General features: G+C 43.9%; 1 protein-coding gene across 3 annotated transcripts in view; it reads left to right on the top strand.

The window, feature by feature from the left end:
- Window positions 1-8,152: 8,152 nt before the first annotated feature.
- Window positions 8,153-26,653, top strand: part of RNF130 (ring finger protein 130) — a 143,791-nt gene continuing 125,290 nt past the window's right edge. The window contains exon 1 of one of the 3 annotated variants that reach the window (XM_072731883.1): window positions 8,153-8,477. In XM_072731883.1, the coding sequence (XP_072587984.1) occupies window positions 8,231-8,477 (247 nt within the window). In that variant the 5' untranslated portion in view covers window positions 8,153-8,230. The remainder of the gene's footprint in view (window positions 8,478-26,653) is intronic. The other 2 variants (XM_072731884.1, XM_072731882.1) reach the window with 2 other exon arrangements.

Here is a 26,653-nt window from a genome sequence, read left to right as displayed (position 1 = left end):
TAACAAATAAATGAGTTTACTTCCAACTTTATGCTTCTGTGGCTAATGTTGCGATAAACATCCTTGGGCACATAGTTTTCTCTTCCTAGTGTGGAATTTTGGTTGAAAAGCAGCGTGGAGGCTGGTGTCAGCTCCGGGCCTGCAGCTTGAGCTGCCTTACTCCACCTGAAACTTCAGGCTGCTGGCCAGAAAAAAGCTGCTGAGCCTCCAATTTTGGTCTCTTGGTCAACCACCAATGAACTGGCAGCAGCACAGTCCCCCTGCTGGATGACATGTCTGAAGAGAGAGGTTTGGGATCCCACCCCTACTTGCAAAAGACACCAGTGGGGTTCACCTGGCAGGAAGGGGGATCAAGCAGCCTGGGCGGTTTCCCCACAGCAGACCGAGTTGCCCTTACCTCCCATGCTCACTAGGCTAGGTCAGCTCGTGGTTGCTATTCTCTATCAGATGCTTCTTAGGCAGGCTGACAGTCAAGATGTTCTGTGTTTCTAGGATCAAGATGTGGGCATCTGACTCAAACTAGACAGGTCAGATGTTTTCTTCCTGGAGGAAAGCAACACTGATTTAGCCCAATAGCCAGGCCCTGGTGAAGCCACTCTCCTCAGGTCCAGATCCCTAGAACCTCCTGGGTGCAGTCCATTCTGAACCTAGTCCTATTCCCTGGCCTTCACCCTGCATCCTTCCAGAAGAGTCTCCTTCTGTACATATCTCTGTGAACAGAACGCCCTCCCAGACAGAGCCAGGCCCCCTGGCAGAGGAGTCCTGGAGACCCAAGGGACCACCACTCCAGGTCAGCCTGAGGGTCAGTAGTCAGACATGCAGGCTGGCATGCACAGACCAGCTCGGCCCAGCCAGCATCTCCTCTCTCGGATCTCTGACTCAGTAATTTATCACTCTGACCAAACAAAAATTGACAAAGGACAAAGCGATGCCTTCGATCCTGCTAAAAGGCAGCCACGCCAGCAGCCTGCACCCACTCAGCATTGGCCCGAAGACCCACCCGAATTCCTGGACAGAGACTTTGGCTCTCCAGGCTGGCTAAGTACCAAGAAATTGAGACATTATCAGAATCCTGAGCCTGGGGCCAAGCAGCTAGGGAGAGATAAGTGAGGAGCCTGGAGCCGGTGAGGACTGGGCTTCTATCCCAGCACCACCACTCACTCTCCATTAGCTGGAGCACGGTCGCTGGGCAAAGAGTTCACTCCTGAACTGCAGGTTCCTCATCTGCAAAATGGGTGCAATAATCCCCATGCCCGAGTCCCCAGGGAGAATTATATTCCAGCTTCCAGACCACTACAGATTCAGAATCCGAACTGATTTGTCTCTCCTTGTGCCTCCTCTGTCGACAGGGATTTTCACAGTGCCTCTTGCTGGACCCCAAATCCCCTCTCACCTAGGTGACCTCAGGCTGGAAGACTGCCAATACCATCGGCCTGCACTCCCCCTAACCCTTCCATGACTTCCCTAATGCCATGCCACCAGAAAGAGCGGGGAGGGCATCTGCTTCCTTCCTCTAGTGGGCCCAGAGTGGAGAGGAAGCTGGGCTGCTTTCATTTTTGAGGTTCCCAGTGTATTAAAAATGAGGAAAGTGGGACGCCTGGGGTCTCAGTGGTTGAGCATCTGCCTTTGGCTCAGGGCGTGATCCCGGATTGGGCTCCCTGCAGGGAGCCTGCTTCTCCTACTGTCTGTGTCTCTGCCTCTCTCTGTGTGTCTCTCATGAATACATAAATAAAACCTTTTACAAAAATAAAAATTTTGTACACACAACAAAAATATGATACAATATATTTATGTGATTGACAAGATAATGGCAGAACTCAATACATTTTCTGGTGAACGACTTTAGTGGTACAGTCTGCATGTGACACAAAGTCACCTGATGGCCATTTATTTCTTATAATCTGCTGGAGTTGGGGCTGTACCCTCAAAGTCTGAGTTTCTAGAAAAAAACAACCAAATCCAAGGCAGAATCTTCATTGGTTCCCATTTGAAAAAAGAAATCAGTAGGGGTCGGGGGACATTTTTAGATGTTTGAAAACATGAATAGAGTAGGATATGGGATTGTTTTACAGAGTTACAGCACAATTGTCTTGTTTGTGGTCATACAGGAGAACAGCCCAAAGAGTCATAAAATGGTTTGGAAAAAAATTGTTGAAATAAACCAATAGACAGGTAAAGGATTTATGACCAAATGTGAACCCCAACTGAACTCAGATGGTGGGGTACAAGCGCTTCATTATACCATTCTTCCAACTTTTTCTCATACTTGAAGCTTTTCATTAAGAAAGATGAAAAGTTTGGGTACCTGGGTGGCTCAGTCAGTTAAGCATCTGCCTTAGGCTCAGTTCTGATCTCAGGATCTTGGGATTGAGTCCCACATCAGGCTCCCTGCTCAGTGGGGAGTCTACTTCTCCTTCTGCTTCTGTGCTCTCCCTCTCTCTCTCTCAAATAAATAAATAAAAATCTTTAAAAAAAAAAAGATGAGGGTTAAAGAAAAACAAAAGGTTTAAACTGTCGATTCAAATGTTTTGTACATTTTCCTAAATATGATAATGGTATTATATGGTGTCCCTACTGGCTGTGAGGTACCTCCTGGTGTCTGGGTGTGCAGGATGCTGGCCAGCCTGGGCATCCAGTGGGGGGTGCACTGCAGTCCCCTCAAACCCTTCACAGGTTCCTATGCCTGTGACTAGTCATAGGGATAGGAAGAGTGACAGTGGTAGCTACAGCTTCCAGGCACCCATCATCTAATTTGCATGTCAGAGCTATAGAGAGTGAGGCCATAAGGTCCACTTCACAGAGGAAAACTGACCCCAGAGGGAGAGGAGTTTGGAGAGGTCACCCACTTGACATGTATCGAAGCAGGGACTTAATCCAGGGCCATTCTGGTAAACCACCCTCTGAAAAATAGGAAAAGGAGACAGAGAGAGGGGAAGGCAGGTATAAATATTACCTACCACCATGGTCAATTTCAAGAGATCCATGGCTTAACAAATGGCTTGCAAAATTCCTGAATATTAACAATCAGCACCACGGATTTGAACCCAATCTTGGGCATCTCTGCCAGCATTTGCTACACCTTGCTCATTTGCACACCACTTTTACAATTTTGCCACATCTGTGTTCCACTTGACTATTATTAAATATTTTCCCTAAGACACCTCACTTAAAAAAAAAAAGATTATTTATTTATTTATTTACTGATTTATTTGTAAGAGAGAGAGAAGGAGCACAAGCAGGAGGAGGGGAGAGGGAGAGGGAGAAGCAGACTCCCTGAGCAGGAAGCCCAACTCAGGGTTGGATCCCAGGACCCTGAGATCATGACCTAAGCCAAAGGCAGACGTTTAATTGACTGAGACACCCAGGTGCCCCAACACCTTACTTTTTAAAGATGGTTGACATTACTATTGCTGAAAAGCAAAATCACTTGCTATAAAGAATAAGCAATAAGTAATATTAAAACAAACATTAAATTACTAAAATAAACACATTTTTTGCACTTCCTAAAATACCCTTTCCATGTGCTGGCCTGCGTGACTTGGAGGCTACACTCTGGGGACCTGGGGCCCATCCTTCTGCTGGCTTCCATAACAGCCACCATATGAAAGGGCTATGGGATATGTCACTGTGTCCTTCAAAAGGAGGAGACAGCAAATATGATATGAATGTGAAAATGCTCAGCCAGTGTTTAGACTTGTGTCTTGGAGAGTCTTGATGTCTCTAAAGGTTTCCATAATCATTTCTCTTACCACCACAGTTCGGTGGGTGGGAGCGATAGGGTGTTGATCAGCAGCAGCAATGGAGGGGGCAGCCAGTATGGACCAGGACCTCCAGGGGACAAAGCCCGAGGGAGGAAGCAAAAACACAGGCTTGTACAGAAGGCAGCTAGTGCAGTGCTAGTATCCATCAAAGCTAGATACGTGCCTACCCTACAATGAAGCCATTCCACTACAGAATATATCCTCTCAGAGAGGCATACACATGTCCACCAAAGACACATGGAGTCTTCATAACAGCGCTGCTCATAACAGCCCCAAATGGAAACCAATACAAATACCCACCAACAGTAAAACGGACAAATCAATTGTGGAGTACTATACAGAAAAGAAAAAGAGCAACCTCATATTACCACATGCAAGGAAAGAAAGAATATCACAGACATAATGTCAAGAAAAAGAAACCAGACCTCAAAGAGTATGTGGTGTGTGATTTTATTTCTATCAAGTCCCAAAACAGGCAAACTAAGCTACAGTAAGAGAAATCAGAATGTGAGGTGCTAATGACTGAGAGGCCCAGGAAAGCCTCAGGGGTGCCAGTTAAGGTTGCCCACCTCAGTCTAGATAGTGGTTACGTAAAGTTATGTTCACTTACTAAACATCTGTTGAGCCATATACATAAGATTATTTTGTACTATAGTACAGCTATGTGCTATTTCAATATAAAATTTAAAAACTAAATATAAGAAAAAGGTTTTCCCAATACCCACATAGTGCTAGATGAAGAGAGTGAGAAACAGAATGGCATCTATAACCAATACCATTGAACAATTAAGAAACATATGTGTACTAAGGGATACCACACATTCTGGGAGAACACAGAAGATATGCATTAAATGCATTCATATGGTTGCCTGTGGGGAGCGAATGGGAGCAAGAAGTAGTGATAAAAAGGAAATCATAAATAATAAGATCGAGGCCTTACTAGGGCCAAAAGGGGATCCTGTGCCATTATTTTTAAAGATTTTATTTATTTATTCATGAGAGACACAGAGAGAGGGGCAGAGACACAGGCAGAGGGAGAAGCAAGCTGTCTGTGGGGAGCCCGATGTGGGACTCAATCACCGAACCCTGGGATCACGACCTGAGGCAAAGGCAGATGTCAACCACTGAGCCACCCAGGTGCCCCTCCTATGCCATTTAATAAAGAAAGAGAAGAAGAAGAGGGGAAGGGGGTAGGGGAGGAGGAGAAATTAAATTCTCTGAGGAGAAGGGGGATTGCAGATGGGGCTCACAGGTGACCTGGATTTCTTAGGAGGTGGGATATAGGAGCAGAGGTAAGGGAAAGTCATGTGTGGTGGAGTCAAAAGAAAAAGCCCTATAGAGGGCACAGCCTGGAGACTGGACCCAGATCTCACTCCCAGCCCTCAACACACATCCTTCATGAGCTCTATCATAGCCAAGTAGATCTGGGCATCTCTGCCAGCATTTGCTACACCTTGCTCATTTGCACACCACTTTTACAATTTTGCCACATCTGTGTTCCACTTGACTATTATTAAATATTTGTGTTCCACTTGACTATTATTAAATATTTAAATATTAAATAAATTAAATATATATTAAATATTATTAAATATTAAGCTGTTATTAGTACTTTTAATCAACTTTTTTTTTAAACTTAAATACTTTATTTATTTTTTTTTTTTAAACTTAAATACTTTAGAAGGTAGTTTTGTCCAAAGTGTTGATGTGGATATGGAGAAATGTAAATGGTGTAGCCATTGTGGAAAATGGTATGGCAGTTCCTCAAGAAATTAAACATAGGTCTACACTATGATCCAGCAATCCCACTTCTGGGTATTCATGCAAAAGAACTGAATAGGGATCTTGAAAAGATTTTTATGCACCCATATTTACAGTAGCCAAAAGGTGAAAGCAATTCAAGCATCCATCAATGGTTGGATAAACAAAATGTGGTATGTACATACAATGGAATATTCTTCATCTCTAAAAAGGAAAGAAATTCTGACACATGCTACAACATGGATGAACCCAGAGGACATTATGCTGAATAAGATAACCCATCACAAAAGGTCAAATACTAAAAATAAAACCAACAAAACCCCAAAAGGTCAAATACTGTGTGTCTCCACATATGTATATATATAAATGTCTATATGTATATACTTGGAGTAGTGAAATTCATTGCAACAGAAAGTAGAATGGTGGTGACAATGGGCTGCGGGAGGGTGCTGGGGAAAGTCATTATGTAATGGATACAGAAATTCAGTTTTACAAGATGAAGAATTGTAGAGATGGATAGTGGTGATGGTTGCACAACAGTGTGAATATATCAAATACCACTGAACACTTAAAATGGTTATGATAAATTTTATTTTGTGTATTTAAAGAAATACTTTGAGAGAGAGAGAAAGAGCACAGATGGAGAGGGAGAAGCAGACTCCCTGTTGAGCAGAAAGCCTGATGCAGGGCTCCATCTCAAGACCCTGAGATCATGACCTGAGCCAAAGGCAGAAGCTCAGTCAACTGAGCCACTCAGGTGCCCCTGTTTTGTTTATTTTCTGGCAATTCTTAAATTTAAGAATTCTTAAGAAATTCTTAAATAAAAGAAATAAAAATTTCTTAAGAAATTCTTAAATAAAGAATTCTTAAGGAATTCTTTAATTCTTAAAAGGTGGTATGTATCATTACTATAAATGAAAATCTCTTGCCCTAAAGGACTCTTGTCCATAAAATTAAAAACAATTACACTTCCAAATGAAAGTGGTTTAACATTGCTCTAGATGCTGGCATTTGCTGAGGCTATGCATGGAGACCTTATCCCACTCTGTATCCCATGCTTTGAAAGACCCTTGTAAGGACAAAGCAGCAGGAGGCATGAACATGTCAGGTGGAGGCAGACCAGGGCATACCAAGAGGAGCAGAGCAGAGAGATCCCCACCGGACCCAGGGTTGTCTGGGCAGGGAATTCCAGGTCTCAGGTGCCAGAACATGGGTTCCTTAGTTCAAAGAATCCTTGCTCTGTGATGAGGGTGGCAGCTGCAGAAGGGCCAGAGTAGCTCCTACTAAGCCTAAGCGCTAGGCCCAGGGAGAGGACCTGGTTATTTTGGTCTGGGGACTGTACTTACTGGAGGCATGTAAATAAAATACAATCCAGCGTCGATATGGCCAGGAAGTAGACAGGTGATGGCACTGAGGGTGAAAGGGAAGGATCTACAGGGAGAAATTGTGAAGGCTGTTGCTAAAGAGTCACCCAGGGACATCTGCTATTTTAGCCAGCCCTGCATCCAGACCGTTTACCTGGAAACAGTGCCTCGGTTTTCCTTTGTGAAGCTTCCTCTTTCTGGGATATTCAGTACATTTGGTTGGGCAAGGTTGACTCCCACCCCTTTCCTCTATAAGATTCAGAGGATCCGGGACTGGCCAGTCCGGGAGATTCTGTTTCCTTCTACCTCAGAGTAAGAAGGACCACACTGCCCAGTAGTCTATGAGCTCCTGGATTCAGCTACACCTGACGCAGGACCCATCCCTCCCCTTCGTTTATGCTTTAAAAGGGCACACAGCTTAACTGACAATGTGTGTGTGTGCTGGGAGCTGGTTGGGTCTCACCAGTTAGTCTAGTCTGCAGAGATCCTTCTCAACCACACAGGTGCCCTGACAATCCTGGGTGTTGCGGGCCCCCACATCTCCTTGCCGAGAGACGCGTCCTCTCCTCTGCCCTCCATCATGTCGATGATAGGACTAGCAGCTGAGCTGCTAAAATGTGAAATCTCACATGAATTCATTTTTTTTAGTTAAGGTCTTAACCGTCTTTTCTTTTGCATTCTCGCTGCAAACTTTTCCACGGCTTTTGGAAAGCTGTCGGGCTCCAGGCCCCGCGCCCCTCACGCAGGACGCACGGACCGGGCCCCGCGGCTGGGACCCCCGTGCAGGCGGGCGGGAGCGGGCAGGGCCGAGCGCGCACGCGCGCGGGGGCGGGGCAGCGCCGCAGGCCTGCGCGGTGCGGCTCGGCCGCCGGCCGGGGCGGGGGAGGGCCGCGGGGCGGGGCGGTAGCGAGCGCGCCCGGAGGCGGCCGTCCGGCGCGCGCTGCCCGTGCTCCAGACCCTCCGTGGGGCGCACCCTCCCGGAGCCGCCCGCCTGACCCCAGCCGCCTCCCAGCAGGGCGCCCCGACGCGGCGGGACCAGCCCCGGGGGATGGAGTGGGCCCGTCCCCACGGCCCAAGCTGGGCCCCGAGCAGAAGACCCCGCGCGGCCTGACGCGCCGCCCTCGCCCGCGGGCTCCTGGGCGCGTCCCCGCCGGCGGGCCGCGGACGTGAGGGCGGCGAGCAGCGGGCCCCGGCGCCGAGGAGGGCCGTGCTCGTGCCCGGCTCCGCGCAGGCCGCGCGCGCGCGCTCCCGCCGCAGCGCCGGCCGCGCCCGCCCCGCCTCTCGGCGCCGGCCCCGGAGCCCGGTCCGCGAGCGGCGGCGGCGGCGGCGGCGGCCGGAGGGACGATGAGCGGCGCGGCGCGGGCGGGCCCGGCCCGGCTCGCCGCGCTCGCTCTGCTGACCTGCAGCCTGTGGCCGGCGCGGGCCGACAACGCGAGCCAGGAGTACTACACGGCGCTCATCAACGTGACGGTGCAGGAGCCCGGCCGCGGCGCCCCTCTCACGTTCCGCATCGACCGCGGGCGCTACGGGCTCGACTCGCCCAAGGCCGAGGTCCGCGGCCAGGTGCTGGCGCCGCTGCCCATCCACGGAGGTGAGTGAGAGGCCGCGGAGGGCACGCGGCGGCGGCGGCGGGGGCGGGGGGCGGGGGCGGCGCGCGGGGAGCCGGGCGCGGGGGCGGCCGAGACTGCGCCCCGCTCCCAGCCGGGCTCGCCGCCCCGCTCCCAGCCGCCCCGCTCCCAGCCGCCCCGCGCCGCGCCGAGGGGTGCGGGTCCCGTGCAGCCCGGCCTGCTCGGCGGCTGGCGCTGAGGCTCCAGACGCGTTTGGGGAAAATGTTCTTTGTCGTGGGGGCCGCTGGCTTGCGGGCGGCATCGGGCTGCGAGTTTGCGGGGACCGGTCAGACAAAGGAGGCGGCGGAGCAGCGCAGAAGTCGTTCCCGGTGGGCGAGGTCCTGACCTGCCTTTCGGAGCCGGCGGGCCCGTCCCGGAGATCCCAGACTTCACGCTGCGTTGGACCTGGAAGGATAAGGCCCTTTTCTAACGCGAAAACGTGCCGTTTTTGTTAAGTGGCAAGTGGGAGGAGGGTGGGGAGGAACGGGCATCTTCCCTGTTGCTCTTGGCTCCTGTCCCGCCCCAGGAGTTGTACTGTAATTTGACGCCTGAAAATCTCACATTAGGAAGAATCTGATACCGGTGGGGACCAGTAGCCAAGTCTTCGGGGCACGGGTGCCGACCATAGGGGAAATAGATAACATTTTCAAGAACTGTCTTTGAAGCCATTTGGCTTATCCTCATGACTTCCTAAAACACGCAGGGTCTGTTTAGTGATTTGGTATAAAACGTATATTTGTGTAAATTATTGGCCATGTTTTCAAGGACCCTTTCTTCCTTTGGCTGTTTTCTGTGGGCTGTTTCTTTGTTGTTTTTGGTTGTTTTCGTTTTTTTGCGGGTTTTTTTTTTTTTCCACTGCGAACTTTTTGGGAAATGCCTGCTATCTTCTCCACCCCCACACTCATCCTGAGAATGCTGAGGGGACTTTTTTTTTTTTTTTTTTTTTGAGCTGCTATTCATGTTAAGATGACCTAAACAAGGCAGCCTAAATAAGGTAATGGTGTTTGTTTTTGTACTCACAATATTAAAACATCGTGCCTCTCCTGAGATCTGCATTTGTGTGCTGAACCGGTGAGCTGTTTTATACTGACTGGAGAAAAAGATTCCTACGAGGCTTTCTTTCCCTGTAGCTTGCTCCCCCCCCCCCCCCCCCCCCCATTTAGACCTGCCCTCTCAAAGTTCAGTTTTAAGCCAACAGTCTGGGGCTTCATGTGCATATACTCATCTCCACTTTGTTAGAAACGGCTGTTAGGGTCCCAGCTTGCCTGCAGAAACAACTTTGCTCTTTCGTTCATTTAGTAAATATTTGTGTGCCTGTTCTGTGCCAGTCACTGTGGTTGGATCACAGAATGTTGCCAAACTATGGCACTAACAATGGTAGCCTATTTTCTGGTGCTGAGAACCATGAGGGTCACGTGGTAGGGGAGGAAGAGGAAGAGAGAGAGGCAAGCGGTTCTGAAGCAAGAGCTGGCCCTGTGTGGTGTTTTGTAATCTGTGGTTTTTCTTTGGGGCTGGGTTCCTTCTGGCACCCTAAATCCATGATCCTCACTTTAGATGCTTTCCTACAGAGTGTGCCATGTTTAAAGACTACTTGTTGCTTGCTTGTCAACCCCAAATGAAAGCCCTGTCTTTGAGAAAGCTTGTTTTAGGTGTTGGAATAGAAGGGTATTGGGTGCTAACATGCAACCAGTGTGTGGATGAAGGTGAGTCCTGTCCCTTATCCCTGGGGAGGTAGCATCACTGTCGGATTAAAAGTTCTGACCCTGTTGTACATATACTTGGCATGTGACACTGGGAAAGTAAATTGGCTGTGTAACCTCAGTTTCATCAGCAAAACATAATGATGACGTATTTACCTCAGTAAGGTTCTTGAGTGGTATATATGGTCTCCTTTTTTTTTTTTTTTTTTTTTTTTAAAGCTGCACATGGGGACGCTTGGGTGGCTCAGCAGTTGAGTGTCTGCCTTTGACTCAGGGTGTGATCCTTGGGTCCTGGGATCGAGTCCCATATATGGCTCCTGCAAGGAGCCTACTTTTCCCTCTGCCAGTGAATCTGCCTCTTTCTCTCTCTGTCTCTCATGAATAAATAAATAAAATCTTAAAAAAAAAAAAAAAACTGGGCATGGAGCCCAACAGGGGACTTGAACTTACAACCCTAAGATCAAGACTTGAGCTGAGATCCAGTCAGGTGCTTAACCGACTGAGCCATCCAAGCACCCCATAGTTTCTCCATTCTTAAAGAGACCAAACTTGTTAACCTAGATGAAAGTCTAAATTGGTGAGGTTTTAGACATCCCATCAAAGTGAACACATTAGGGCAGTGTGTAAAGGCTGAGTCTGGGGTCCGTTTCCTTAAGTGTCTGTCTTCCCTTTCTCCATTCTCATACGTGAGACTGTTCTTCGTTTTCTCAGGGTGTGAGTGGTGATTTGGATCTGACTTCCTACCAAGGGGTCTGCGCACGTAGGTGCTTTCAGTCTAGCAAATATTAATTGAAATCCTTTGTGGGGCAGCCCGGGTGGCTCAGTGGTTTAGCACCGCTTTCTGCCCAGGGCCTGATCCTGGAGCCCCGGGATCGTGTCCCACTTGGGGCTCCTGCATGGAGCCTGCTCCTGCCTCTGCCTGTGTCTCTGCCTCTCTGTGTGTGTGTGTGTCTCTCATGAATGAATAAATAAAATCTTAAAAAAAAAAAATGAAATCCTTTGTGCCCCTGGGGCGATGAACAAAATAGATAAAAATCTCTCTTCCTGAAGTGCTAGTAAGGGCCTTTATAAATCAGTTTACCAGTAAATCATGAAATCCAAGACATTTTCATGCTTTGGCAGCAGGAACTTAGGAATATATCTTAAAAACAACAGTGGTGATATAAACCTGTTAAAATTACTCCTGTTTAAGAAATAACTTACATCGATTATACCTCGGTAAAAAAGCGAGAAAGAAAGTGGGTATTCTTGATTTAGTGAGCTTCAAAATTTTATATTTTAAGAGAAAATATTGCAATTCTAATTATCTTTATGCTCTTAAAATTTTGAATTGAAGAGAGCTCTTAGCATGTTGAGGATTTACTGTATATTGACAGTAAATAAAGTGATATTTAGATTATAAAAAAAATGTTATGAATAGAATTTCTGGCAAAAGCAGCTGTGAGTTGAGATGTGAATCAATTTCTTTTCTTTCTTTTCTTTTCTTTTCTTTTCTTTTCTTTTCTTTTCTTTTCTTCTCGCTCTACACCCAACGTGGGGCTTGAATTCACCACCCTGAGATCAAGAGTCACATATTCTACCCATTGAACCAGCCTGGGGCCCCTAGATGTGACATTAATGAAAATGCATTTTGAGGATAAGTGTTTGGCAGTAATGAACATAAAGACAAAATAACTTCACATTTTCCTAGAGCTTAACATGATTCATTTTAAATCTATGCCTTGATTTGTGAAATATTGTTTTGTGAAACCTTTCTTATTTTGTAGTGCTACTATCAATTACGCATGTATGAATTACTGAGCAAAATTTATTTGTCCTACATCCTTAAAAGATAAATAGGCAACTTTTTGTTTAGATGCTTTGGTATTTTTTTTTTTAAGATTTATTTATTTATTTATTTATTTATTTATTTATTTATTTATTTATTCATGATAGAGAGGCAGAGACACGGAGAAGCAGGGTCCATGCCGGGAGCCTGACGTGGGACTCGATCCCAGGACTCGATCCCAGGACTTGATCCCGGGACTCCAGGATTGCACCCTGGGCAGGCGCTAAACCCCTGAGCCACCCAGGGATCCCCAAGATGCTTTGGTATTTTAATAGTACATTTTGGAAAGTGTAAAACTTTATAAAACAATAAGTGTTCTACTTTGAAAACATTCTTTGTCATTAAATAGAATTCACTTGTAAATGAAGATCCATTTGTTTGGTGCTACCACATTTCATATTTTAATTGATAAGGAATTCATTTTTAGAAATGGGCCTTTGGAGAAACAGGTCTTATATTTATTTGCAGATTACAGTTGCTTTCTTATTACTGATCTATTCAAAGGGTGAGCTTAGAACCAGAAACAAAGGTAAACTAGCTAGTACCTGCTGTGGAGCAGACATTGTAAATGTGCTCTGTGTGTGTGCACACTAACTTTTTGTCTGAGCCTGGGGTGAGGGGTTGGGAAGGAAAAGGCCCTGTGTTGATGATGTCATTGTGTATGCAGATGTGCTGGTGGGAAGAATCTGGTATCAGCCTTTTGCTTTGCATAGAAATTTTGAGGATTAGATGTTACAGCCTTGGAGAACAATTTTACCAAATGATCAACTTTTCGGGGGAAGGACCATCTTGCTGACTGTACGGATACGATAATTTTTTTTTTTTAATTTTAAGCTTAAGAAAGCAATTTTATTGGATGAATCCATTAAACCTGAATATGGTTTTTAAAATTCTGGTAAAGAGTGAAGGAGATTGATGTTGGAAATAAGACCTTGTATGAAAGTGGTCACATAATGTTGAAATTCATAACGGCAAAGGCAGGGGCTACTGGAGATAGGGATTTCAAAATATTCAGAGAAAAAATAGGTATGTTCCTGGAAGCAGGGACTCTGATAGGAAAAAGAATTCAAAAGGAGGTGGAGGTTCTAAAAACCAGATTTTAATATAAATTAAATAGCCAAGCAAGCAGATAAAAGAGATATATACAATAAATTCTATTTATACTGAGTTTTACAATTTTTTAAAGATTTTATTTATTTGAGGGAGAGCAGGAGCCGGGGGTGGAGGGCGGGGGGGGGGGGGGGTGGTATGGGAAGACAGAGGGAAAAGCAGGCTCTCTGCTGAGCAGGGACCCTGGGATCATGACCTTAGCCAAACGAAGGCAGATGCTTAACTGACTGAGCCACTCAGGGCTATATTGAATTTTGCAATTTAGAAAATGTTGAACATAAATGTTTAACATACTGTGTTTTCCTTCACTTTTGGATGATCCATGGCATATAAGTACTTGAATATTAAAAAAAAAAAAAAAAAAAAAAAAAACGTTTGGCCAAATAACCATCCTGCCACCATCCTATTTCTGTTTCTTTAAATGGCAAAGCTTCTCATAAGTGTTGTCCATATTTCCTGCCTTCAGTTTTTCCTCTGACTGTTCTTCACATTCTAAGACTTTGATTGCTGTGCCAGTGATTTTGATAAGAACATGGCATTTTAAATGATATATTGGCCTACAGAATCCCTAGGATCTCAATGTGTGGAATGGTACATTGAAACTAAGAAAAAAGTTAATTCAATAAATAAATAGTCTTGAATTCCAGTTTTTTTTTTTTTTTTTTTTAATCTGCATTAAAGGGAGTTGAAAGAAGATAAAGTTAACTGCCTTTTGCAGGACAGGCCCTCTCCAGCCTTCATATATCTGGGTGTCTAGATCCTGGCCAACACTGGACCCCACTCATAGAGGCCAAGCCACCTCTAGTTCATGTGTAGTTCTGCATATGAGTTTTAAAAAATGAACTACAGAGCATTGTTTTAAATGTTATAAAAGAGTAACCCTTCATTAGAAGGAAGGTCAGATTAAATGACGTCTAAGATTCTTCCACCTTGATCGAAGTGTGACTGTAAAATGGTAAGACAAATCTTTTTGAACAGACCTGTCAGAATGCACCTATAAGGAAGAGTGATTCTTTTCAAACCAGTCACATGACTTCACGTGTATACATATGTATATGCATACATACACATACATACTGTGTAGCAAGGAAAACATACATTCAAATACTTGTAGAATTTGTAAGATTATTTTTGATTGAACAATTTAAAAATGGTGTGCAATATGTCAAATCCTTGTCTTTCTTAGATAGTTTTGAATTTTGACAATTGAAAGTTATTTTGAGTCCATGCTTTTTTTATGTGCTTGTGAATTCTCTCTTTCGATAATTCTCAATCTCAAGAGAGGAAGTCTAGTGTTTGAGGCCATGTCAGCCGCATCTGTGGGATGAATGGATAGTCCCCAGAGCTGATTCTTTTGAGTATTTAAGTATAGCAGTCTTGACTTATTTACAAAATGAAACTGTTTTTCAGGACCATCAACATTTGTTTGTTTTATCATCCTTAGAGTATTTTATGCACTAGACATTATTTTCTGTAAATTGTAGTAAGTGTAGCTTTCTTTACTGTTGGAAGCAGTTCTGGGTAAAACAAAGGAGCTCTTCAAATGCAAAATGGCATCAATACAAAAGTACTTAAGAAGTACCTACTCTAGGGAGGCCTGGGTGGCTCAGTGGTTGAGCATCTGCCTTTGGCCCTGGACATGATCCTGGGTTCAAGTCCCACGTCGGGTTTCCTGCATGGAGCCTCCTTCTCCCTCCGCCTGTTGTCTCTGCCTCTCTCTCACACTCTGTGTTTCTCATGAACAAATAAATAAAATCTTTAAAAAAAACAAAAAGTACCTACTCTGCGCTTGTGTTATATAAGTCCTATAGTGTGTGCAGAAGGCACACACTAGAAGAAGACTAAGAAGTTTAGTCTTCTTGCTTCTTGTTGAGCCTTCTTGTTGAGATCAGCCTTGTCTACATTGTGAAAGATGATGTGGTTGTCTTCACCAGTTGGCGAATGTTTTTCTAAAGCAGGGGTCTGCAGACTACAGCCAGGGGCCAGCCACCTGTTACTGTAAACAGTTTATCGAAGACTGCTGTGGCCATTTGTTCGCTTGTCTTTGGCTGCTTTTTTTTTTTTTTTTTAAACATTTTTTTAAATCTTTATTTATTTATGATAGTCACAGAGAGAGAGAGGCAGAGACACAGGCAGAGGGAGAAGCAGGCTCCATGCTTCGGGAGCCCGATGTGGGATTCGATCCCGGGTCTCCAGGATCGCGCCCTGGGCCAAAGGCAGGCGCCAAACCGCTGAGCCACCCAGGGATCCCTCTTTGGCTGCTTTTGAATTGGGTGGTTGTGACAGGAGTCTGTGTGGCCTGCAAGTCTAAACTACTTCCTCTCTGGCCCTTTAAGAGAACGTTTGACAGTCTGTATCCTAAGAGTTCATTTATACCTTAGTTTTTCCCATTAAAAACTATGTTGTGGTTGTATGGATGAAAGTTTGATTCCTAAACTGCCACAGACTTTGAGCTCCTGGCCGTTAGGGACGACATTGTCTTTGTTTCAGTCCAGCACCTAGGACTATGCCTGGCACTAGCAAGCCACTGGAATATATGATTGCATTTAATCCTGTGGTGTTTGGTCTGGTGGTGAAACTGATGGCAGGCTTTGTAGGCAGGTGGGGAGAGGGGGATAGATGGACAGAGGATACTGTAGGGCCTCTGTTAGGGTGCTGCATTGTAAATGGAACGAAGACCAGAAAAACAAAACATGATCTGGACTTGTAGTCTGGAAAGGCTTCGTTAAAAATGTGAAATTTGAAATCTATCTTGATGAGTTCTTTTTCCAGCCATATGGAGTCAAAGGGACCAGGTTTACTCCCCCCCTTAAAATGACTAGAAAACCCGACACAGTTATGAAACAGCAGTTTTAGAAATAGATCAACAAAGAGTATGATATAGTGATCCTTGAAAGAAAGGAAATAAACTGGAGCCAGATGACTGCCCCAGCATACAGCCTGAGTGTTTGCATGTTGCCATGCAAGGAGGGGGAATCCAGAAGGAACCTGGTGGTTTCCTTGAGTTGCTGAGACAGAGTTCAGAGCTCAGGGAGGTCAAGGCAGTTGGAATGGGCCTGGACATGCAAGGAGGTAAAGTACCAGAGAGGAGAGAGCTGCACAGAGAGTGGACTCTGGAGAGCTGCAGCTGGCCCCTCAAGTCTTTGGTTGAGGACTGATCTGTACGTTTTGTGAAGAACTGTCAGAAATTTGCAGGTGAAAGAACTCCTGAAGTTCCCATGATGCTGAGAATAGTTCATATTTTCATTCATCAGTGTAGGGAGACCCCCTAATGCACAGGGCATAGAGCAGGGCCATGTCAGCCCTAAGTAAAAATCTGTTCTGGACCCCACTTAACAAAGCTTAGAAGCATACTTTAAAAGGATAGAACTGATTCAAAGTAACTGGTCCGGAACAAAGCCCAACAGTATTTAAAGGGATGCAATGACTTCTGGGTCCCAAGGACATAAAATCCAAGACCGATATCCAGTCAAAAATCACCACGCATGCTAAGAAACAGGAAAATCTGACCTATAGCCAGACAAAAACAATCAGTAGCAATCAGAAAGGGAACAAATTATTGAGTTGCAGATAAGGATGTTAAAATGGCTATTATAGATCTACCCCATTTGTTCAAGGAGATAAAAGAAAATACGAACATGATGAGAGAAATGAATACAGAAAAGACCCATGTCAGACTTCTAGCCATTAACTCAACTTGAAAAAGGGTTGAATTTATATTGATAGAGAATAGAAGAGAAATGAGTTTACCAAGAGGATGTTTGCTGCTCTGATGCTCTCAGTGTATCTCAGGCAGTGATATAGTTAACACATACTGTGGATTGAGGATGGTGCCAGTATTCTACATGGATGGTCCTTTAATAACAGCCATAGGTAGTTATGGGAATTCAGGGTTCTCCAGGTTCTCACTGAGTGTCTTTTTTCCTTAGGGCACTGTACAGGATTGGAAATTATATTTCCGGTTTGTTTTGTCTCTGAGGGCAGAGATGCAGTTTCTGTGTCCACTGTTGTATACTCAGTGTGCAGTGTGGTACCTGGAACATAGTAGGGTGACACTGGGTAATTAGCGTGGGATGGATTAAAGCAGATGAGGGAACATGCCATCCGTGTGACTGTAGGGATTCAGCAGAGCTAGGATGTGATATAGCTCTGTCTGATTGCAGCGTCCATACTTTAACCACTTTTTTGTACTGCTTCCCAAATGGGTTTAATAAATTATGATATATCCACTCAGTGGAATGTTATGCAGCCATTAAAGGGGATTATGAAAGCTGCCTATATCCTACAAAAATGAATATACAGTGATTGAACTGTGACTATGTTAAATTTGTTTACAGCAGAGAAGGACTCAAAGTAATGTGCAAAAATAAAACTAGATGTGTTATATTGATTTAATTGTGGGTGACATTCCTCATTTTCTTCTCTTTTTTTCCTCTCTCTCGCTTTCTCTCACTCGAAATTGTTAATTTTCAGTACAGAACATTCATAGGGGAAAAGTCCTATTTCCCGAAGGGAACAAGTCCATATCAACAGGTTGTTCTTTTGTTTGTGTATTCCCTAGATTTAAGAAGCATGGAATGAATTCCAAGCCATGGTCAGAAAAAGTAGGAAACTAGAAGATACCAGACATATATTGAAAAGGGCATATTTTTCCCTAGTAAGAAAAAAAAAAGGAACTCTAAGACCAAGAATACTTGATCCAAATATGAAACAAAAGTAAAATGTGGCATGATTTTGAGCAGTTAACGGGTCCTGGAAAGGGAAATGGAATTGTAGCACAGGGCTCAGCTGCTCTGTAACATTTCTATAATGATATTAATGCTTTAGTGGTTTCGTTGGTTTTCACTGTTTAAAAATCAATCTGTAGTTAAAGTATGGGAGGCTCTATTAGTTGTAGAACAGAAAGTAAACATTACCAACCTTAAGAATATATCACTATAAATAGATGACGAAGATAGAGAAATGGGAGAGAGAAAAGACACGTTAGGAACTAGTGAGGGCCAGTGTCTTCATCTCTGCACACAAGGTAAGCATTCAGGAGGGTGTGTGTAGTTCAAATGCTGGGAAGGTTTAACTGCAGAGGAAAATAAGGAAGTAAATCGGGAGAGAGGGAAGATGGAGAAACCTCAGTAAGCACGATCTTGATTTGTGAACTTGTAAATCCAAAGATAGTGTGTAACATTGAAATAATGGCTGTAAGCCTTTTTGGAACTGGATGGTGACCACCAGAACAACTAAAAATAGATGTTAAAAGTGGTTGCCTTTGGGACTTGGGACAACAGGGTGAATGGGGCAGGTGCACTTCACTGTATGCCATTGGATAAATTTGTCTTTTCTGTGTATGGGCAGTAAGATCCCCACTCTTTCCCCTTTCCACATTACAAATGAATTCTGCTCCCACCTCTTTTTTTCCTTTCCTGAAGCTCCCTGCTTTCCCAGCATCTGCAGTCTTTTCCAGCTCCAGGGCTGCATTAGTACGTAGGGTTCTGCAGAAACTAAGCACTGTGTCTAGAGCATTCCTACTTAGTAGGCACTGACAGACTCTGAAATCAGGAAATGCTACCAGTGAATTAACTGATTTTATCTCATAAACAGATCTACATCTATAGACAAACAACAAATAATTATTGTTGTAGCTGCTACATTGGCTCATAGTGTTTTCCTTTTCTCTGGCAACTACCTTCCACCCCAGTCTGTTGTGATAAGGCCTGAGCGTTGACTGAGCATAGGATGACCCCAACCCTTGGCCTCCTTTGCTCTTTCAGCTTCCTCAGGGCGTCTCACTTATTTCCCTATTTGATGTAGATTCCATGATTCTTCATGATAATCACCCCTTTTTTCTCTGTATCAGACTCTTTTGGCAAAATCTCAATCCTGGGTGAACCACGTATCATGCATCATCTCTGCACCTCCTGTCACCACGCAGCTGAATGTTGCTGGAGAAAATCAGAACAACCCACCTGGCCAAATTTATGTTAACATAAAATTTAAGCAAAAACAAGTGGATACTTAACAATGTTCAGTAATCCAAAAATGTTAAAGTTTTTTATTTAAGTAATCTCTACAGTCAACATGGGGCTCACTCATGACCCTGAGATCAGGAGTTAGTTGCACACTCTTCCGACTGAGCCAGCCACCAAAAATACTTTCTTCTAGAGAAGTGGGACAGCTCTCTGAGGCAACAATTTTCTCTCTCCCCAATGTCTGCTATTGTCTCTTCAGATTACCTTCAGCCTCATCTTACCTCCTGGGCCTTGGAGTCACACATTCAACTCTGCCTGCTTGGTATCTTCAACCTAAACGTCCCAAGGACATCTCTGGGTTAATGGGCCTTAGATGGAGCTTTTGATGTATTTTTTGCCTTCCTGTCTGCTCCCCCTGCTCCCCGGTCTTCCCCATTTCAGCAAATGACATCACTGTCTACTCTTACTATTTAAACAAATTTAGGAGTCGTCCTTGCTTCCTTTCCTCACATTCCACATTCAGTTTTTGCTCCACAGTTCACCTGCAGGATACACATACCAGTCTGTTGCTTGCCCTTCTTTCTTCTGCTATCGCAGTATGGGCAGCTCTCACCTCCTGCCTGTTCCTGGTCTCTCTACTTCTCTTAACTCCCATTAATCTTTTCTCCCTACAGTAGCCAGAATAACCTTGAAGATTCTGCATGGAATCATAACACTCCCTGCTTAACCCTTTCAGTGTCTTCTTATCCTTAGACTGGAAATCTGAACTCCTTCCCATGGTGTACCTCCTTCACTTCTGCCAGTCCACTCACCCCTGCTCACCATGCTGAAGTTGTTCTGATATTTTTTACTTCATACGGCTTCTGAGGTTTTTTTCACAATGTGTACCTTCTGGCTGCCCACTTCCTACTCCCCTATATGGTGTGTGCTGTGCTAACGGAGCTTTACAGTGCATGGTTCTGTATGATGGCCAACTAAAGGGGCAGACAGAGACAAGGGAAGAGAATTACAGAATGTCAGAACTTGGTGGTCATCGGTGATGAGAATCTCGAGTCTAGCCACCCATATGAAGCCTCAGCATTCCTGTCTGGTGACTGTACAGCCCAAGCTTGAACAAACCAGTGACAGAAATCTACCACACTGATCTCTGGAAGATAGTGTTAGAAAAAAAAATTGGTTCAAATCTTCGTAAGCAGTAGTTAATTTCCTTGTTCGACTCAAGCCCTCTAACCCTTCAGCTTTATAGCCCTATTTCTTTTGACCATTCTTAAGAATATTGGTTTTGTAAACTTCAGAATGTGTTTGCCATTGGCATTCCACTTAAAGGATGCTGTGGGTTGTATAGTGTCCCATAAAAGTTCATGTCCACCTGGAATCTCAGAAGGTGACCTTATTTGGAAATGGGATCTTGACAGATGTTAAGTGGTTAAGGATCAAGATAAGATCGTGATAGTTTAAGAATGGGCCCAAAATCCAACCTGGGTGTCCTTGTAAGGAGAGGAGAGGATTCAGAGAGGTACAGAGTGAAAAAGGAAAGGTACAGAGTGAAGATAGAGGGAAAAAAGAGAGGTACAGAGTGAAGATAGAGGGAAACAGAGGTCAAGGTTATGCTGCCACAGCCAGCAAACACCAGGGATTGCTGACGACTCCCAGAAGCTAGGAGAGAGGCGTGGGACCATTTCTCCTTCAGAGGCTCCAGAAGGAGCCAACCCTGCTGACACTCTGATTTCAACTTCTGGCCTCCCTAGAACTGCTAGACAATACATTTCTGTTGTTTCAAGCCACCAAGTTTGTGGTCATTTGTTACGGCAGCCCTAGGAAATGAATACAAAGGAAACCCAAAACTGGACAGAGTGATGCATTTGATTTTACCAAAGCAGGAGAGAGTAGAACTGCTTTTTTCCATAGTGCTGTTCACCTGTCTAGAGTCCTCTAAGTTATTTCAGTATCCCTAATCACTGATTCGAACTGAGCTTACTGTTGATTAAACCTTCTGAGTCTTTTTCAGTGGCTCCCCTAAGCTCTGTGATTTTATCTTTACTGGATACAGCCTGTCCATTCAGCCTTTCAGGATACTGTTTGAATCCTGATGTGTCACCCACAGTCTTTGCTCTTTCCAGCAGCTTAGTGTCAACAGTGAATGCAATGAGCATACCTTTTATATCTTCATCTAAATCAGGTCTTAACCTTGTGAGCCTCTAGATCCTCTTTAAGACTAATGAAAGCCATGGAGCTTTCTGCCAAAAAATACATATTTAGATAATACACAAAACTTCATTAAGGCTTAGAGACCTCTTAAAGCTCCAAGTGGTCCACGAACCCAAAGTTAAGAATCTCTGCTTTGAGTAATTGGTAAAAGTATTGAAGAATGTGACAGACCCTCATAGTGTGTTGCTCAGAATCTTCTAAGACAGTTGACAGCGTTCCATTCGTCAGCACTTTTGGGGCATGGGCACTCCACAGAGTTTTCCAATTTACTTTGTTGACTCCACATTTGGTGCCTATTTCTTAGTCTTACGATATCTTAAAAGACATAATCAAGTGTTTTGATGGAAAGAACAAAGATATTTTACTCTGTTCCTGATTTGCTAGGTCAGGAGCTTTGGAAAAGAAGGAAAAGAAGTGGCTCTTTCATGGCTCAGCTGTAGTGTGTTTGTTTCCTATTGCCACTGGAACCAATTGCTACAACCTAGGTGGCTTAAAACAACACAGATTTATTGCCTTAAGTTCTGGAAGTGAGAAGCCCAAAATAGGTCTCACTGGGCTAAAATCAAGGCATTGGCAATCCTGTATTTCTCCCGAAGGCTCTAAGGGAGAATCCATTCTCCATTCTCACCTTTTCCAGCTTCAAGAGGCCACCTGCATTCCTTGGCTCATGTCGCTTCTGTCTTCAGAACTCTGACCTCCTACCCCTTTCTCGCATATTTAAAAGACCCTGTGATTACCTTAGACCCACCCACACAGTCCAGGGTGTAATCTCTTAGCCCAATAGCAACCTTAATTCCCTTGTGCTTGTAACCCAACATATTCACAGGTCCCAGGGATTAGGTTGGGGTCAGGGAGGGAGGGCATTATTCTGCCTTTCATAGGTAATGAACTTGTGCTAGGATCCCATGATTACAGCTTTCTCTTCTCAGGGTCTACAGTTACTCTTTTAATAATTTCTGAAATTTTGCCAAGGATCAGTGGTTCCCTAACAGATCCATAATTTTGCACACCTTCATCACTTTGTAAACATTAGAGTGCTGTTTACAGGTTACTTTTCTTTTTTTTTTTTTTTTTTATTATAGTCACAGAGAGAGAGAGAGGCAGAGACATAGGCAGAGGGAGAGAAGCAGGCTCCATGCACCGGGAGCCTGACGTGGGATTCGGTCCCGGTTCTCCAGGATCGCGCCCTGGGCCAAAGGCAGGCGCCAAACCGCTGCGCCACCCAGGGATCCCGACAGGTTACTTTTCTGATGGCACTCTTCTGTGATTCACCAGACTGTGATTCATCTGGATCAGAAATCCTAAACTCAAGTGGGCAGCTGCTTCAAATGCTCATTCAGCACATACTCATTAAGTACCTACTGTGTGGCAGGCAGGACAAGAAGTTCTTGCATGCTTCTGGGTGGGGAGGCAAGGGGAGTCAACACCTGTTCATTATCTCATGGTGAAAACAGACATTGAACAGATGATAACACAAGTAACTTTATTTTTAAAATTTTTTTTTTAGTTTTACAAGTAGCCTCCCCAGGAGGGCATAAATGAGAGAGCTAGCCCAGTCTAGGATGGTCAGGGAAGGCTTCTCTGATTAAATGTTAATGCGGGGACAAAAGCATGAGCAGATGTTAAACTAAGAGGAACACAGAAAGGAAGACCATTCCAAGGCCAGGGGACCTGTACGAAGACCAAAAGGTACAAAAAAAACCATTTGTGTGCGCTGGAGGAAATAAGTGAATCATTTAGAGTAAAGGAGACAGCGATATATAGTAGAGGTGGAAAGGTAGGTCAGTACTTTCTGGGCTGTTAGGATTTTTTACTTTATCTCAAGAACAGAAGACTTTTGAAGGGTTTGCTGGTTGGTTTGAATTTTTAGTTGTGGTAAAATACATGGAATGCAAAACTTACCATCTTAACCAATTTTAAATGTTCGGTTCGGTAGTGTTACCTGTATTCACATTGTTGTGAATAAAGAGTCTCTAAAACTCTTTATCTTGCAAAACTGAAACTCCCCATATCCCCCTCCACCAGCCCCTGGCAACCACCCTCCTTCTTTCTGTCTCGAAATTTTGACTGCTCTAGGAATCTCATATAAGTGGAATCATAGTGTGTGTCATTTTGTGACTGACTTATTTTACTTAAGCATAATGTCCATCCATGATCCATCCATGTCATAGCATGTATCTGAATACAGTTGAAGGGTTTAACCTGAGGAGTGAGATAAGCAGATTTTTTTTTTTGAATTAACATTTTCAGTCACAGCATACACAGAAAAATACACCATCATAAGTCTGCAGCTTGCTGAGTTACTGTAGTGTACACACTGATGTAACCCTAAACCTAGTCATGGAAGTGAGCACCACCAGCCTCATGGGGTTCCCCAGAAGCCCCCTTTCTGTCATGACACCTCCCCCTTCCTAAACTTTGAACACCACAGGTGGTGCCTGTCATTTAACTTGATGCACATAGATCTTGATAGGCCTTCTTTTGTATTCTTGTGACTAGTTTCTTTTGTTTCCATCACTAATATGTGAGGTGAACTTGTTACTCTGTAGTTTTGCCAGTGGTCCAGAGCATGAGTAGATCACAGTTAATCTGTTCCTCTGTTGATGGGCATGTGGGTTGCCTGCTTTGTGGCTGTCCTGCACACTGCGTCCACATCTAGTTACACAGAGGGAGCGTTGTACAGGGATGCGCTTAGGGGACTATTCTCTCCCTCTCCATTTTCTTTCAGGCCCAATATGTCCAGGACAATTCATTGTCTTCCACCAGAACTCCGTTCATCCTCCACTGTGCGCCATGTCAGCCAACAGCACCAACTTCTACCCAGTGTGTTATGCCAGAAACTGACACACCCCCCTCAGCCTCCATATCTCTTTACTTACCAAGTCTTGTTGATCCAGATTCCTAAAGGTCTCTAAAATGTGTTCATTTGCCCCATCTACTGTAGCCTACTCTCATCTCTTATCCAGACTGTGGCCTCCTAACAGCTTCCTTGTGTTCACTGTTAGCCACTCTGACTCATTCCCTGGAGTATGAGAACACAAACTTTTCTGGCTGTGCATACATACGTATCCCCAGTGTATGCATTATACTTAGGAATGTTATTCCATGTTCTTGGTGTTCTTAGACATTGCATCTTAAGGCCCAGCACTTAAGTCAACAGCTGTAATAAATCTGTATTTCTAATAGTCTTCATGTTAGGTTGGATTTGGGGTTGGGGGGGTTGATTTATTTTTGTTTTGCCCTTTCATGGTGACTAGAAAGGGCTTGTACAGCAGTAGAAATGTCAGTTTTGCCAACTTTTATTTATTTATGTATGTATGTATTTATTTATTTATTTATTGCTTTACTGTTCTGGGTTTTATTTAAGGCATTTGTCTAATGAAATCTAAAAGTAGAAGGTCTCATCTGTAAACCCACATAACTCAGCTATTTTGCAATAAAGTGAAACGCATGTGTGAGGGAGTCACTACTATCCTTTTCACATTTGTGGGATCCCACTTAGGATACCTCAGATACCATAGGAGACACACAACAACTAGACACAGATTGAGAAAAGCAGGCAGTGTTACTCCATAATGAAACATCAGTAAAGCTGAATCTCTTATTACCTATAACGGAATGATTTTTTTTTTAACTCAAGTAAACTTAGAAAAGTCAGTAGATATAAGATCAATACAAATACAAAAGAGAATTGTGTGAATCCACAAGATACAACAGTTTTACTGAGATGAGAGTGTGTCAGAGAGAATCTGTATATCTGTCTCTGCACCCAGTTTCAGTGTCCTTTATCCATCCTGCTACTGTCTCCATTCTCAGGTTATTCTCCTTGTTAGAGGAAACAAAAGCAAAACAAGGTTCTGAGAAATGTTTTCGTCCACTGCTTTGTTGACTGTGAGCGGTAGACCTATTTCTTTCCTGTTTTTCTTGTTCTGAAAAAAACTTAAAAAAAAATTTTTGGGAAGGAGGCGAGAGAGAAGCTGTTTTGCCTGTTCCTGTCATTATTTGCAATCTTTAACTCTTCCTGGGCTTTTTAATTTTTGAAAAAAAAATTATAAGTCTGTACTGTCATCCTGCATTTGCCTTTACAGCTTTTGTGTGAGTCTTTCTTAAAGTTTAATTTGTCTTGTGCATTCCTGCTGGTTTCTTCATTTTCTTCCTCATCAGGATAATTTGTAATTACTCAGCTATCTTTACCTTGGGTTTTGCATACTCTGAAATGATGGGTTGCTTTCTTCCAAGTTACTAGTTGTTTTGCATCCTGGATGTGTGTTGGGTTCTGGTAACAGTTTCCTCTGGTTATCCCTAGCCATTATCTTGTTGGAGATGAAGTGATGGTGAAGCAAATCACGAACTTGTTAGGCACAAGTTGAACAAGATTTTCACAGTTCTCTAGATACCCGTCAGTACTCTTGTCTACCAGCTCTGTGAAAATATTAAGAGCTTTCATATATACTTTCTTTGGCCGGTTGACATAGGTATATTGCTCCCATCAAAGTTTCATTTCTGTTTCTTAGGTTCTTGAGTTCTGTTCACTTAGATTTCTCTAAAGGATGTCTATTATCTTGATATAAAATATCTTTTTTCCTCTCTGAATAATAGTTCCTTAGATAGACTTCTCCATCATTATAGACTAATCTCAAGACCTACTTCAACAAGTCTTGATGATTAGTTGTTATTTAAGGTGATCTAAAAGTTTTTCTTATTACTTTTAAATATTAGTTTATGGACATCTCAGATTACGAAAGCTTTAAACCTCCTGTTCTCATTCGTTCATGTGAGTAGTCTCTTACAGTGGGGTTTTTTCCCTAATTGTCCTCCACAGGGACTGACTTCATGATTTTTTTTCATGTTCTCCTATCCTTCCTCAGCAGTTAGCTATTCCTAGCCCATCATTTTTTCTTTTTTTTTCTCCTCTGAGGATGAGTCATTTCTTTTAACTCACATAATATCTATTCAAAGGTTAACAACAGTATCACACACTTTTACTTTTTTTTTTTTTAAGATTTTATTTATTTATTCTTGAGAGAGAGAAGGAGAGACAGAGCCAGAGACACAGGCAGAGACAGAGCCAGAGACACAGGCAGAGGGAGAAGCAGGCTCCATGCACCGGGAGCCCGACGTGGGACTCGATCCCGGGTCTCCAGGATCGCGCCCTGGGCCAAAGGCAGGCGCCAAACCGCTGCGCCACCCAGGGATCCCCATATCACACACTTTTAGCTAGCATCTCTCAAATGTAAGGAATGGTGGAGAACTGTGTGGATATTGCATAAAGCAAGGACCCCAATGTGAAGAAATGTTCTTGCTATATGAGTTCTTTATATATTTTGCATATTAGCTCCTTAGCAGATATA

Source organism: Vulpes vulpes, chromosome 12 (assembly GCF_048418805.1).
Source record: "Vulpes vulpes isolate BD-2025 chromosome 12, VulVul3, whole genome shotgun sequence".
NCBI lineage: Eukaryota > Metazoa > Chordata > Mammalia > Carnivora > Canidae > Vulpes > Vulpes vulpes.
Note: the sequence above shows the minus strand (reverse complement) of the source record. Positions and strands in the feature narration are given on the sequence as shown.